Source organism: Chiloscyllium plagiosum, chromosome 7, assembly GCF_004010195.1.
Source record: "Chiloscyllium plagiosum isolate BGI_BamShark_2017 chromosome 7, ASM401019v2, whole genome shotgun sequence".
Classification (NCBI taxonomy): domain Eukaryota; kingdom Metazoa; phylum Chordata; class Chondrichthyes; order Orectolobiformes; family Hemiscylliidae; genus Chiloscyllium; species Chiloscyllium plagiosum.
In genome coordinates this window covers 22,631,293-22,647,458 of record NC_057716.1, presented here as the reverse complement: position 1 = coordinate 22,647,458, position 16,166 = coordinate 22,631,293, and the positions used below count along the sequence as shown (strand labels likewise).

At 45.0% G+C, this 16,166-nt stretch overlaps 1 protein-coding gene across 1 annotated transcript; it reads right to left on the bottom strand.

The window, feature by feature from the left end:
* Positions 1 to 8,711: 8,711 nt before the first annotated feature.
* gbx2 (gastrulation brain homeobox 2) lies at positions 8,712 to 11,773 on the bottom strand. The gene is made up of 2 exons (XM_043694555.1): positions 10,871 to 11,773; positions 8,712 to 9,982 (listed from the first exon to the last, which is right to left on the bottom strand). Exons 1-2 carry the CDS (start codon positions 11,424 to 11,426, stop codon positions 9,432 to 9,434), a joined length of 1,107 nt encoding a protein of 368 aa, XP_043550490.1. The 5' UTR covers positions 11,427 to 11,773; the 3' UTR covers positions 8,712 to 9,431.
* Between the last annotated feature and the right edge of the window lie 4,393 nt (positions 11,774 to 16,166).

The following is a 16,166-nucleotide window of genomic DNA, read 5'->3' as shown; positions in this document are numbered from 1 at the left end:
CACAGCAGACTGTTGCTGACTCCATCCGGCTGTGGAGCTGATTGTGGACAGCCAAGACAGGTTCGAAGGGCTGAATGATCTCTTTCCGTGCTGTAACCATTCTTTGACTGTGCATTTACAATGGTTAGAACCGGCTAGTGTGCAATATCACAGAAATGTTTCGGCCCAGAAGAAGGCCATTCGGCCTATTGTACCTTTACGATTGCGCAATACTGTACCACAATGGCAGCATCCGGTGGACAATATTGGAACAATCAGTGTAGAGTCTGTGTACACCAGGGTATATTACATTCAGTGCATCTCATTAACATCTCATTGTAAAATGAAGACTTGCATTTCTGTGGCTTTTTTTTTACAAACACTGGAGATCTTAAAGTACTTTTGAAATGTTGTAACTGTTGGAATTAAGGCGGTCAATTTGCACACTCTTGGATGACAATGTGATAGTTATTAGATAAATGTAATATTGATTGAGGGCTAACCATTGGCCAATACAATTGGGGTAACTCCCCCTTGCTTTTTTTCAAAATAGTGCCATGGGGTATTTTCCAGACACAATGCTGGGCAGGTGGTCCCTTTGCTTAATATCTCATCTGAAAGATGGCACCTTCATAATCTCCATCATTAATAGTCAGCATACATCCATCAGAGAGAGTGTACACCTGTAAAAGTCTGTACACATCAGGATTGGTCAGTGTAGGTAAGTGACAGTCCATGTACACTTGTAACAGTCATTTTGCAGTTAGTGTTCATCCATTACAGGCAGTATACAACTATAACAGGTGGAGTACATCTGTAATGGGGTATTGCCCTGACAGCAACATACATCAGTGCAAAATGTCATACCACCAGCAAATCTATAATAGCCAGTTTATCCATAGAATACAGAATGCAAAGTTGTCATACTCCTAAAGGGCTGCTCTCTCACTTTGGAGACATGACTGGCAGTGGTTTAACTTTAGTGTTATCACACTTCAGGAGAGGGGAGAAGTTGAGAAGTAGGGTCCTTCATGGTAACCTCAGTTGGTGCAGGAATTGAACCCATTGTTACAAGCTAGCCATCCAAGTTAACCAACCTCAAACACAGCATAAATGTTAATGATCAGTGTACATCATTAAAGATCAGTTTGCATATATAACAGTCAAAATACTTTGATAATGGTCAGTCTATAACTGCAACTATGAACATCGGCTACAGTGTACACTTGTAACTCTCATAGTATATGAGTAGCAGTTAATGTACACCTTAAATACTCAGATTATATCTTTAATAATCTATGTGCAATTTAAGCATGCCAGTGCATAAATGAAACAAACTATTCATCCATAACAGATCATGTACATCCAGACTGGTTTATGCATGCCTGAAGCAGTGTTCATCTGAAACAGTCACTTTATATGTGTAACAGTATGTATGTCAGAATTGACAACAAAATGTCATGCATACTTGTAACTTCTTGAGTGTGTCACAAATAGTCAGAGCAGACATGCAACAATGAGTTTGCAGCTGAAACTGTACACACTTGTAATATATAGTAAGTATCTGCAATAGTGTGCATTATAGTTGCTACTGTTTACGTATACCTGACAGTCAACAACAGTAACAGCCAGCAAATGTCTGCACCATTCTCTGTACACGTTTAACAGTCAGTGTACAGCAGTAACAGGCAACACAAATCATTGCTCGTCAAAGTTTGCCACTAAGAGTCAGCATACATTAGTAACAATCTGTGAAGGCCAATAACAGTTACTGTGCAAATGGTTATCGCAAATCAGAACCCCTCATTGTAAAGTCAGCGTATATCATGGACAGCCGGGACGCAACAGTAACAATGTTCATTATCAATGTTCAGCTTTTACCTAACATGGTCAGCATACATCAACACCAGCTAGTGTCCAGATAAAACAGAGAGTGAATGGTTGTTTATATTAAGAGCAATAGTTAATTCACAACTTTAACAGTCAGTACACATCAACAACAGTGTTTACCTCTAGCCTTTAATGAATGTCAGTAATAGTGTGAACATCTTTGACATTCAGTATGTACACCTGTAATAATTAGTGCACACCTGTAACAGTTGATGTAAACCCATGATAATCAATATCCACTAGCTACCATCAGCGTATGTCAATAAAAGTTAGTGGAGACCTATAACAGTCAGTGTACAATTATAACAGGATAAGCCTGAAACATGAAATTTGAATCATTGTCAGTCTATGAACAGTAAATATCCACCTTTAATTGTCAGTGTGCCCCTAAGAAGATGAATTGTTCATCAGGCCTAGAAACTGTAAAGATGGAAAAGTACACATCTGTAATGTTTTGTGTGCACCTGCAACAGTCAGAATACATCAGTAACGGTCAGTGTGAATTTGCAACAGCATACACAGTGGACATATGTAAAGGTCAGTATATGTAACTGTCTTTGTACATCTATAAAAGAATGCACATTGATAAAAGTCAATGCACACTTGTAACTGTCAGCATAGATCAGCAATAGCCAATATACATCTATGACATTCAATGTAGACCTGTAACAGGCAGTGCAAATCCACAGTAAGCTTTATACTTCGGTACCAGTTAGTATATACCTCCAGCATTCTGTGTACAACTATAACAGTCAGTTTACATCTGTAACAGCTTTAGTACATCAGTAGCTGTCAAGGTTCACCTGCAACACTCAAGTATACATCTGCAATACTTGGTGTTTGCCACTAAATGTTAATAAAACAGTAATGGTCAGTTTATGTCTATTACTGTTAGCGATAAGTGGGCATTATTAACAGTGTACAACTATAACAGTCACTGTACATTAGTTACAGTTAGTGCATCTAAGAAACAGACATTGTACATCAATATCAATTAATTTATGCTTTTAACATTTAGTACACACTTGTAATGTTCAGTGTACTTCATTAACTGGGTAGTGTCTGTAGGTAATATTCAATGTATACCAGTAGCATCTGGTATACATCTGTAATAGTGTACATTTGTAAAATTCACATCTGTAACAACCAGTGTACCTGTAATAATCTATATACACACTGTAACAATCAGTATACATGTGAAATAGTCAGGACAATTAGTTGGTTTAGATTGGTATCAGTTAGTGAATACCAACAGTAAGTGTACATCAATGACAATCAGTGTACATCACTAACAGTGTATGCTTTACTAGTGAGCATAATCAGTTTACATAATAACACTTGGTGTAGCAGTTAGAATATATCCTGGTGGCAATCAGTATTCATCAGTAACTGATGTACAGAAGTAAGAATCAGTGTATAGTTTTAATAATCAATCTACATCAGTTATGTTCCTGTAACAATCAATGTGCATTTGAAGCAGAGTACTCCGTGTACATAGGTTACAGTTAGTTTACCTAAGTAAGTCACAGTACCCCTTTAACTTTCAGTGTTCACTAGTAAAAGCCATTGTGTGTATGTAACCATCACTGTGAACATGAACAATATGCCAGTGAATATGTGAAACATTAAGTGTACACAGGTCACCTTCAGCATACACTTGTAATGGCGGTGTATATTGTCAGCATTAGTATATTTGTCCTTGTCAGCCATATGTAACAGTCAATGTACACTTGTGGTAGTCAGTTCACATCTGTAAGCATCAGCTTACACATGAGATAATCAGTGCACATCGGTAATGTTTAATGGATACCTCTAACACTTCACATGGTAACATGGTGCATCTGTAACTGTACATCAATAATCAGAGGGATATACAATAAAAAGTCAATCTGCACCCATGATAGTGATTGTGAATCAGTATCGGTGTAATCGGTCACTGTGGAGTGACAGTCAGTGTGGCACTCGGTGTAAATCAGCAATAACTTCTTTATGTCGGTACCAGTCAGTGTACATCTGTGACTGTCAATTTCGATCACGTCGTACATCTGTACCGTTCAGTATGGGTTACGGTTCGGGCACATCTCCGATAAGTAAAGCAGTGAACATCTGCAACAGGCAGTTTCTGCTTTTTAAAAAAAATCGGTCCAGACTGAAGGTGTCTGCAAGCATTACTGCTGGTTAGAGAGCATCTGCACCAGTCGCTATAGAGTATCTGTAACAGAACGCGTTAGAAACCGATTGCACCTGTGAACGGACTGTGTGTGTTGTGAATGCAGGAACAGCCCCTGAGATTCGGCAGGAGTAAAACAGAATCTGGGACTTGGTGCACTCACAACTATTCGCATTTGGATCTTTGTTTGCGGATTCCCAAGTTTCACCCGTTGAACAAGGCGGAAGTTTAGTATTGAGACGAGCTGTCACTTGAGGGGGGGGGGGGGGGGTAGGACGGACACAGTACACGCCACATGCAACATGAGAGCGCTCACTCGCTCTGAACTGGGGAGGTTTGGGGTAAAATCGGGGAGGGTACTCCTATAAGCTGCACACCATTTAACAATCATCCCTGCACCGCTACCCCAGTACCAAGGTCATTCTATATGCCTCACCTCTTCCTCAGAAGGGAGTCACTGCAGCTACATAAAATATTGAAATAAATATTCGAAAGACTGGGTGCATTTGTTACATCTTGATGTTGTTTGCATTTTGCAACCCTGGAATGTTTACGGTTTGCCAGGAGTCTCTTGCTCCCTCGTTGACAGTGCCCGACTCGACAGTGTGGACCGCTCAGTGACTGGGGATGGGGTGGGGAGGTGGGGAGTCCCTTTACCTTCAAAACACAAAATCGGACAGAGGCAAATCCTGTATTTCGAGACCTCGAGGAGATGTGAAGTTTAGCCTGTCGAAAGGTTTTACACGGAGTCCCCACCGGTCCTGGTTCCCTCTTGCATGAAAAAAAAGAGACGCTGGAGTTTTTTACGACCATTTCAGGCTGTGTGCATTGATTCCAAGACACGAGTCAGCGCGAGGTGGGAGAACAGATCTCCATTAATATCTGTCTAATAGGTTTTTATTAGGTTCTATCTCGCTTCATTTTAACAGTGAATATCACCCACACATATATTAAGCTCCCTTGGAAGACACTCGGCTGATGCTAAGTCGCAGTTAGACAACTTCTGTTAACCCCTCCGCACAGAGCAACGTGGCCATTTCCAATGTCATTTAAATGGCAGCACACCAGCCCGTGTACTATATCCTATCACGGCGATCACGTTCAAAAAGTTGTAATTCAAGAAATGAGCATTCCCGTCTTTAGGTCTACTCCCACACTTGTATTGCAAAGTTGCCACACTTGCATTTCCCCTTCCGAAAGGGTCACGAATTCCTCCTGGCATTTCGGTCTATTTTAACGCGGTTTATAAAATAAATGTAAATCAACGTGTGGTGGAGTTGGTTAGGAGCTGCTGTGTTTTGGGAGTGTACCTGTGAATGAATTACTGAGGCCAGGGTGAGAGGAGAGAAGGCACACGTGCTCCACAACATTATTGCAGAGATTCGTCCCTGCTTCGGGTGTCTCTTAACAATCTGGGAGTCTCCTGGTTTGAGGGTATGGGAGGGGATGGAGGAGGTGGGAAAAAGACTGCTTTCAGACTGATGCCAGGTCCCATTAAGACCAGGAAGAGCATTCCAAATAACCTTACTTATCTGGTCAGTGTCGCATTAATATGTGGCTCGATCAATTCTCATGTAAACTAGTCAATTTTCCCCGCGTTGAATACCCCCCCCCCACCACTAACTTCAAGCAACCCTGGACATTGTCATGCACCACACACCACCGTTTCTTCAAATCCTCTGCGTGATTTTTTTTTTCTCTGTCACTAAAAGTTTATGCAAATTGTTAACTTTCTGAGAGCCGCCGCTCAACACAAAATACGTCGGAGATGGTTCAAAAACTCGATTTGTTTTGAGTTCGCGGCGGGCAGAGATTTCACAGCAGCCGGGTGCTTTCTGAAAGGTGGGCACCGCTTTGTTTCTTTTTTGGGCCAAACCAACGGGCGCAGATGAATGCTGTTTCACCAGAGCCACCCTCTAATTATTGCCCATCTCCGAGTTCCAGGTAGTGAGCTAATTAGACATAAAGGGCGATCAAATACATCTTTTCCAAAAAAAAACAAAACTAGCCGAAGCCCCCTGTGATCCATGACATGACTCTATTCCAAAAAAAAAGAGTGGCTGTCCAGGAGGAAGTGAAATTGTTAAGTATTTTCAGGGAAGCAAGAGTGGGTTTCTGTTGGGAAATTCAGCGAGATAGCTTCAACATGTATGTACATACCCCGTGTATGTTAATTTATCTCCCATCCACACGCGAAAATCAAAATAGTTCAGTCACAGTGTGCTTCCTGGCGTGTTGTCATTATTAATAGTTTTCTGACATTAACAAATATCCCTCTCCTCCCCCGGCGATTTATCGGTTGTAAGTAGGCAACTTATACAAGGGAAAGGGAATAATATTCAGCACCGAAGCACTATTCATTGTAGGAAGCAGCGCGGGCCAGTAACTATTAGGACGAGCTAGTCTATAGCCTCCCCATCAAAATTAATCATTTGGACTTAATTTTAAGCGCAGACAAGTTGCTGTTAATTTAGTGCAGCGTGTATGAGATGTAATGAAAAGCGAGGTGCTGCTAGCTATCTCTCTTGGGGCCCATTAATCACTGGGCTGAGACGTTCGTGCTTGATTACAATTTGCGAAAAAATTCATTAAAAGCCACGGCGATTGACAATTTTTATCTCTCCCCGTGATCTGACTCATTAGGCAGCCAAATTAAAGCGCTGATGATGGCGATAGTGACAGCGATCAAATGCCCCGTTGTTTATCTTGTACTCGCTACATCCTGACGTGTATCGTTTATTCTGGGTCAGGGCTACAACAATACAACACTGTCACCATCGCTGCCAACACTTTGGAGTGTGCGTGTGTGCACTTGTCAGGGGGACTGGGGGGAGAAAGTGTGTGTGTGTGTGAGAGAGAGAGAGGGAGGGGGTGCCGAGGCAACTTTGGACTTTTTCATTGTTGGTGGTGGGGCGAGAAATTGCTGCGATGTGAATGTGGGGCTAAATGATTTGCCTCAATCGTTTTGACCTCCTGCATTTGATTTAGCCAAGGGGACAATCAGGAAGTTCAGCGAATGCTGTGTAGCAAGTGGTCACTGGGGTATTGTTGTGGGTGTTGATTTTACCGATTTGCAGATAATGTTTTCTCTCTGGAGAAATTACAGCATTTGAAAATAAAATACACAAGCAACTCTACATGAAGACAGCCCGCCTTGTGAGCTCGCTTCTCGCAAAGTCACCCCCCACCCCGTAATTTTATTTGCAAAATGTGGCCTGTTTCTGCAGACGTGGATCCCCAATTTGAACTCCCCACAGACGAATCGCTGCCAAGTTGAACCCTGTGAAAGTTCAGCCAAGTTCTTGTTATTTTAGGTTGGTTGCAGTAAGGTGGACTGGGGATGGGGGTTAGAGGGAAGGGTGCTGTCAAGTGTCAAATTCTTGTGGACAGGTATTTGACCGGCTGCATTTCCGATAGAATTGGAAGAGAATAATACCACTATCGCTTACTTATTGCAAAAAAAATTAAAATGACCAACATGTTCATCTGATGAATTCGATCCCTGTTTTATCTTTGTGATAAATCGATTGGCATGACATATGGAATTGGCTCAGTGCTTTTCTATGCATAAATCATATAGTCAAATCCTGTGATTTGGGTCTATGATTTGAGATATATAAGCAAAGTCAAATCACATGATTCGAGTTGTATATGATTTGGTTATATATAAACTCAAATCGTACACAACAAATCGTAAATTAAATTTATATATTTCATAATATATAAACTTAATTATATATAAACTCAAATTGTGATAAATAACACAAATTATATATAAACTGAAATCATAATATAAACCAAGTCAAATCATCTCTCTACCTCAAATCGTATATAACTCAAATCACAATTTACATGTACAGATGATTGAGTATATATGATAAAATATATAAACTTAAATCATAAATATCATGTTTGACTTATACACGATTTGAGTTCATACATGTAATGACATACGTAAATTCAAATGATATAAGCGAAAGATGTGAGTATGATTTGAGATTTAAACTCAAATCATATAAATCATGGTCTGAGTTTATGTATATATTTCAACACAAATCATAAATTCATCACATGATACACACATTTCTCGAATCATTTATAAACTTAAATCGTAATAAGCATATGATGGTTTGAGATAGACAATCTTAAATTATATGTAAAGTCAAACAATAATCCGATATAGAAACCCAAATCACGAATATATTACGGGGGAGTTTCTGGGTCAGATGAAATGCTGCCAGCGTTTGTGCAACATCTCAGGTCATTTATTCAAACTCAGAGACGCCAAGGTGTTTTATGTGAATTATTTGAATTTACACGTGGCTAGGAAGTAAGTTTTATGTTATAAAATTAAGAGGACAACAGTTTGGTAACGGTGGCTACAGGCAGGGCAACTTCATTCAGAACTGCGTTCAGACCATTTTAATCGTTTCCCTGTTTACCATCCGTGAAATGTGAAACTTTCTGACGCCCAGAGATCGCCCTCGTTATTGCTAGCCTTTCCCTTTCAGACCATGATTCCAAAAATATCCGGTCTCGAGAAGCGTTTTTTTTGCCTGCTTCCCCTTACCCCATCAATCCCCTCCCCCAAATAAAAAAAAGCCTCTTAAAATCTTTAACCGGAAACCTATCGAACGGAAAACTTGACAGGAACTGCATTATGTATGGAACCGCCGCTCGAATTTATTACACAACTGTTATATTTTACGTGATTTTTTTTTGGAGTATTTTCATCATTTATAAGAAATGTGCTACATTTTTCCCCCAAAAGACAAAATGTAAAATAAATTAACACCATCCGTCTTATACATATATACATATACACACACGTTTCTCGTTTAAAACTGGAACCGCTATTTGAAAAGCAAATGCTGTCAGGAACGAACAGAAAAAGTATTATATAGAATTGTAAAAAAAAACCCACACAAAGATCTATCAGAATGGAAAGGTCTGCGGTTACAGATTTTTGCTTCCTTTAAAAAAAACAAGTATTAAATAGCAATATTTTACGGAAATTTACCTTTTGGCATTTGATGGAACAATGAGAGAGCAATGTTTTGAGTTGAGCTAAATGGTGCTGTTATGGAGGTCCCTTCTCTCCAAAATGTTGTGCAATTCTCACTGTACAAGTTTTGGTCCACAAAAAAAACAGTCAAAATACTGTATATAGCTGATGTATTTTTCTCTCTCTCAGTACTTATATACAAACAGAGTATACTTAATCATTTATAATAAATAGGGGAGTCTGTCCATTGGCAAGTTTTCGATTCTCAGAGAAAAAAAGAAATCGTTTTGTCCTTTGTATGTGCGTGTGGTGCGTATTTTTTTTTCAAAAGAAGTCTTGTAAAGTGTTTGAAAGTTAGTTTTTTTCTCTCTCTTTCCCCCTTTTGTTTTAAGGTCTGGGTTGTTCCAACTGTTGGTGCTGACTTCTGATGGCAAACCTACTGACGTGCACGGGTATGGGGACGACAATCTTGGGATTCCTGGAGGGTTCCCCGGATTTGGAGTTGGCATTGCCGGCTTTCACCCGTTTCCACTTTGCCCGCCTGTTCTGGAACCAGATTTTCACCTGCACCTCGCTGAGTTTGAGGGAGTGGGCGATCTGGGACCTCTCGGTGAGGGACAGGTACTTCTTGCAGTGGAACTCTTTCTCCAGCTCCAGGAGTTGCTCGCTGGTGAAAGCCGTCCGTCTCCTTCTGTTCTTGCTGCTGCCGCCGGTGTTGGCCGCGGGGTTGGTCGGGCCCGCGGTGTGGCCCTGCGTGCTCTCCTCTCCCAGACCCGGGCACGCGTCCTCGCTCTTGTGCAGCGCCGGCGCCGCGCCGTTCTCGTCCGAGCTGTAGTCGAGATCACTGTCCATCGAGAAGCTCTCCTCCTTACTCCGGCAGTCGTCATCCGCTGCTTTCAAATCGTCCTTCCCTGGCGCCCTGCCGGAGGTGACAGCACCTGGGTAGATGGAAGGAGGCAGGCAGAGAGAGAGGGAGACAGGGAGAGACAGAGGGAGAGGGGGAGAGACAGAGAGAGAGGGGGAGAGGCAGAGAGAGAGAGAGAGAGGTGACAGATTTCTCCAGTCCCAAAACTAGTCAGTGGTACACGCGATTACAGCTAATTATTTATAAAATAACTTTTAAGAAACTCTTAACTGTTGCATTACGTACGATTTGTGATACATCTTTTGAATGAATTGGGACTCGCTCATATGATAGAGATTTACTGATAAAATGTGTGGGGTACTGGCTGCCTCACACTCACACACACAACTTATAAGCAATTGATGTGTTTATAATGACCCGTTCTCCCCGCAAAGGCCATTATTGTCCCTCATTCCCATTTGTTTTGGGAAGTAAGATCCTTCCTTGCCCCACCTCCCCCCACCCCTCCGCCCCCGGACAGTTTAGTACTGAATGACCCAGCGGCGGCTTCTGTTTGTAGTTCCCCTCCCTTTCTCTCTCTCCCCCCACCCCACAGCCTCCCCCCCCCCCCCCCCCCCCCCCCCACCCAAATAAAGAGATGAAAAAAAAGGTTGCAATGGGGGACTTGCAAGGGGAGGGGAGGATATAAACATGCCCAAGGAGGAGGTTGTGGGGTGGGGGGGATGCTAGATCCTGGCACTGAGCAATTTCCACACCAACCCCCACCTCCAACACCGCAAACACACACACACAGAGATATACAGACACAGAGATACATATAGACACACACAGGGAGGCACACACAAACACACGCAAACACAGACACATACATCTCCCCCAACTTCTCCCCATCTCAGATCTGCCATGTCAGCTTGTTCCCCACCCCCCACACCCCCCCGCTTTCTCCGTCTCACTCACTCACCGATCACTGCGTGCACCGTCTCGGCCACAGGGAAGGAGACAGCCGAGCTGTCTTTGCACAGGAATGCTTTGGCTTCCTCCCCGTCCTGCTGCCGGCCGCCTTCCACCTTGTCCGGGCTGCCCAGGGCGGCTTGCAGGAATTTCCGAGCGGCCGGCTCCTGGTGCTGCTGACCGGAGGGGAAACTGCGGCTGCCTTCCCCGGTGCCCGGCAGAGTGGCCATCAGTGTAGTGACGGCCATGCCCTGGCCCAGGCTGGTGCAGAAGCCGTTGGCCAGTGAGCCGGCGAGGTTGCTGACGGGGTGGGAGTGAGGGTGAGGGTGAGTGGACTGGCCGTGGGGCACGGCGTGCAGACTGTGCTGCAGGGACGGCTGGGCGAGAGCAGCGGGCGGCGGTGGGAGCACCACCGGGCGGTAAGGCATGAACATGGGGTAGCCGGTGTAGACGAAGTGCCCGGCGCTGGGAGCAGGGTTGCTGCCTATCAGTGAGTCTATGCTGAAAGCGGTACTGGTCCCCAGTGGCCTCTGCATTACAGTGAGCGGGCTGGAGTCGGCAGACATACAAAAAAAGCCCTCGGAGCTGGGTACTGGCTCAGAGAAGGGTCGTGGGAAGGAAAAAGAAAGGGGGGGAGGGGGGAAGAGGGAGAGAGTGTAGGGGGGAATGCAAGAAATTCTGCCAACCCCTGCTACAACTCAATTCCCTGCTGGTAGAGTGAGGGGTCGATTTCCTCTGGACAGCATCACTCTTTCAGTCCGAGTGGGTCGCAGGTTGGAGTACAGAGTGAGGGAGAGAGGAAGAGGAGGGAGGGGGGGGTGAAGAGTGTTGGGCTCACTACGCTGGGGACAGGGACTCGACTTCAAGGAGGTTACCTCCCGGCCAAGGGAGCCAGCTACAAATCCCGCTCGCCTTTTCCCTCTCATTCACATTTTCTTGCAAACTTGCAGCCCGTCCCGGGTCACGTGGGCCCGCCCTCCTCCCCGTGGATTGGCGGCGCTCGGAGGGGCTGGGCGGGGCGTCCCCCCAACACACACACACACACACACATCCCACGGGGCCCCTTCCCATCATCATCTCCTTGCACCTTGAGCTAGCCCCCCTGGCCCGTCCACCCATCCTCGCTGTCCCTCAGCATTGCAAACGCCCCCGCCCGCACCTTCTCAAATTTGTCACAAACTTTTATGTGGCTATTAAAGTGTGCCTGAGGTGTTTGTTGTTGATTTTAATTCAGGCACGCCTTCAGAATGGTACACCGGGGCCAGAGAGGGAAACCGCGGAACCTGGGAATTTCTGAACTAACGAATGAAAAATCTCAGGAAGTCAGGCAGCTTCTGCGGGGAGAAACACAGCTGCCGTTTCAAGTCGATGACCTTTCACAGGCCATTCGGCCTTTCTGGCTCCTGCTAGCTGTCTAGACAATCGAGCCAGTTAGCCTGACTCATTCCGCTGTGGTTCTACTGGATGTACCTTGCAAGCAATTATATATATTTACATGTGCATGTTATTCCTTGCAACGGGAGTGCTACACAATGATATCTGGTCTATTTTTAAATGTTGCAACCGCAGACACATATCTCAGTGCAAAGTTTTAACTGTGGGTAATGGTGGGATGCTAAACAGGCAAAAGTGTGGCAGGATCTGCATACACACCAATCTTTGGGGCCCTCAGACGAACTGCAATTGCCTCCAAACACCGGGAGGACCTGCAGCCCACGACACAGGGTCTTTTTCGGGGGTTGGGGGAAGATGATTGGAGTCAGACTCACTCACTGATCCGGGGCTGGCACGCTGACAGACACGCCTTTCTGTCCAGATGCAACCACATTAGTAACAAAGATAACTTTAAAAGTGACCTCTTCATATACTTTATTTATTCAGGACCTGCATTAAATATACATCGCAAAAGTATAAGCTGGGAGCTCAGAAATTGGTCTGAAAGCTCGCAGGACTGGGAGCAGAGCTGACGGCCAGTAACCGTAAATCGCTGCTTAATGGGCACCATCGATCGAAAAGTCCTTGGGAGCTCTCTCTCTCTCTCTCTGTGAGTTGGAGCGGCTTCTGCATTTCTGGGCACGGTTACACATCTCTCCGTTAACTTGTGAAACTGGGATTGGGTGGGGGTGTGTGGCGGTTTTGGTTGGGTGGAGGAGGGGGGTGTTGGGGGATGCCAAACTGTTAGTACTGAGTATAACTATAAACCAAAGGTTTCACACAATCCGTCAGATCAGCCGTCACCCAGAGAAGGTGTGTGTGTGTGTGTGGAATGTCCTGATTTAAGCCTCCCTTCCCATCCCCGCAACCGTAGTAGGCAAGGAAGGTCCGACCTGGTACTTAGTGCACCATGTGCCATGAGTGAAATCTCAGGTTAGCTGGTGCCAGGGACACTGCACGGGCTCTCCCTCTATTTATTTACATCCCGGTGTCGTGGGCTTTATCACAGTCGGTGTGTGTGTGTTTGGGGGGAGGCTGGTCAGGTTTTATTTTGTTGATTTTATTTGAGGAAGAAGGCAAAGGGACCGCCATTCAGCCGGGGCCCCGATCGAGAAGAATCGCTTTAGTGTCCTGGATATTGGGATTACAAAGGGCTTGTTGTGCATTGGTTCAGTCTTCAGACACACTAATTTGCGAGACGCGGACCACTGAGTTAAACTTTTTATTCATTGCATTTTTTTTCAACTCAAGGGGAGAATAGACTCCATGTGGTTCTAAGTCAGCCCCTGGCCAGCGATTATGTAAACGAGTTATTCACTAACGTGATAGCATTAAATCGATAAGGGGCTGCTCTTTTCTCTGCTACTGTTTCGGGTAGCTTCCAAGGCAGATGCAACACTGTGTGTTTCTCCAGCACTGAAAAGCCAGTAAAAGAAGAGAGAGGAAATTAATATGTATATTATATATAAAATATGTGATCTATACCGCCAGAGAAATAGTTGAATCCTGAATGTGCGACGTTAAAACCGGAGATTTAAAACAAAACAGCACGTCTCGCAGAAATGGGAGGAATGAGAGAGTTTCTCTGTGTGTGTGAGAGAGAGACACACACACACAGATGTTAACTTTTTAAAGTGGATGAGTGAGGGAGGGAGAAAGGGGGCAGGTGAGGATTTTAAAACAGAGAAGTTGAACGAAAATAAAGAATGAAGGGATAGAACAGAGAGTGAGAGTGGATAGTTAAAAAGGTGGAGGAAACGAAGCCGCTTGGGCGGGTTAGGAGAGTAAGGATGGAGAAACCGAGTGGACCGGATCCTTGGGAAGAGAGTACGTGGGAAAGTCGACATTTACCACAACAGACGCGGACAGGAAGCAGTGTGTTAAAGCGTGGAAGGAGAAGAGATTCCAAAGAGTAGAGAGGGAACATGGAGTCACGTGAAAGAGAGCAAGTCTCCTTCATCTCGTCGAACATTGCCGGAGTTCACCGTTTTGGGATTCACCATCATTTCTTCCAGCTCTGACTGTGAAAGCCCCTAGGGAATGAAACTGGAAATTGTTGCCAAACAATTGCTGGACGTAATGAACACATTTCAAAATATACTTTTAAAAAAAAAACCTGCCCCATACCTGGCTTGATATTTTTGGTCATGCACTTTAAGCAGTCTCTCAGGAATTATAAACAAACCGACTGGACTGCATTGTCAGACTGGATCTAAACACCTCAGCTAACCATTAGCAGGCAGGCAGCTAAAGATAAGTTTGAAAATCGTATTTTTTTAAAAAAGCAAAAGATACGGGGTGTTTTATTCCCCGGAAGCGTCGACCCTTTACTAACTAGATAGACTTTGAGGAATAAAACACACTAAACTTCTGTACTGTCAGGATTTGGACCCTACGCGCCACCCGCTCCGATGTCCAGCTTTCTGGTGATCTAGCGGGTGTGATTCTGGTGCAGGTCTCTAATGACAGGGGTGGAGTCAGGCGGTAATTCAGATCACAGAGTGATCCGTCAGATTGGGTCAAACGGAGCTATCAATGTGTGGGATTCAGGGAGTTGACAGTTTTGTCACTAACCATTCGTACAAGTGCTGTTTTGAGACATCTCAGTTTTCCTCTCTCGGTTCTGGGAGGATTTCGCTATCCACAGTCTGGCCGCTTTTGTCACGCCGCCCAATCCCCCTTCGTGGGCAAAGCGGTGGAAGTTTGCACATTAAAAAACTTTGTTCCCCAGCCCTCTTGTTCCCCTTTTGTTGTGAACGGCGCGCCTTCGTGGTACATCTTTATCAGCCGCGGCCCTGCGGCCTTTCCACAAGGACCTCATACAAATGCAAGGGGTGGGACAGCGCAAGGAGAGGATGCCAGTTCGGCCCATCGTCCCCCTGCTGGCCCTTTGCAACAAGCCATCAATGAGTTCCACCACCCCAACAGCGCGTTGTACAATGGTCTCCGCACGTGTCCCAGTATTTACCAACTCCCTTTTAGAGATTTGAGGAGGCGAGTTGCAGATCGGTGTTTGGAAATAGTTCTCTCCCCTCTTGACTGGTTCACCAGCCGAGCAATTCCTTGTTTCCCCCCCCTGCTCTTTATCCCATTTGGATTTAAACCATGTCACACGTTGGACGTGAATTAACCGAATTCTCAGTCGGTTCAGTGATGGACTGATGCACATAAATAGGCTCATGCTCTTTGACAGGGCCCTTATTAATCGGTGCAATCAATTAGAGACCACTTGGTTTTCTCTCCATCACCACCACCCCCCACCCAAACAAATCCTGAACCTCCCCCAGCCCCCTCCTCTGTAATGAGGCAGACTCTCAGGGGGGAATCGCCACCGTCCAGAGGGGGCGGCGCGGAAGGTACCTCTCTTTGTTGAAGTGCTCGTTAACAGTGCAGTTCGGGTGAGGTGGTATTAAGAAGGACAAGGCCCGAGGAACGGGGAAGGGGTGGGATTGGCAGCAAAACAGAGCCAGAGCTTCAGCCCACCCAGCGGAGGGCCGTAATCGAACTCATCCCCGCGGGCTAGGATGCTGGGGTTGCGCCTTTACTGTACTGACAGAGCCAGCAAACGGTTCAAGCAGGAGGATACCGAGAAGGAGACTAAGTCTCGGTGCTGTGGTGAGTATGTATGTGTGGTATGTGTGTGTATATGTGTGATCGGCTGTCTGTGGGTATGTGAGTGGTGGGGTGTGTGTATGTGTGGTGTGGTGTGTATGTGCGTGTATGTACCTGTGGTGGGTTGTGTGTTGTAAGGTTTTGTCTATGTGTGGTGATGAAGTGGTGTGTGTGGTGAGGTTATGTGTGTGGAGTGTATGTGTGTGTGGTGAGGTGTATGTGTAGTGGAGTGTATGTGTTCGTAGTGAGGTTATGTGTAG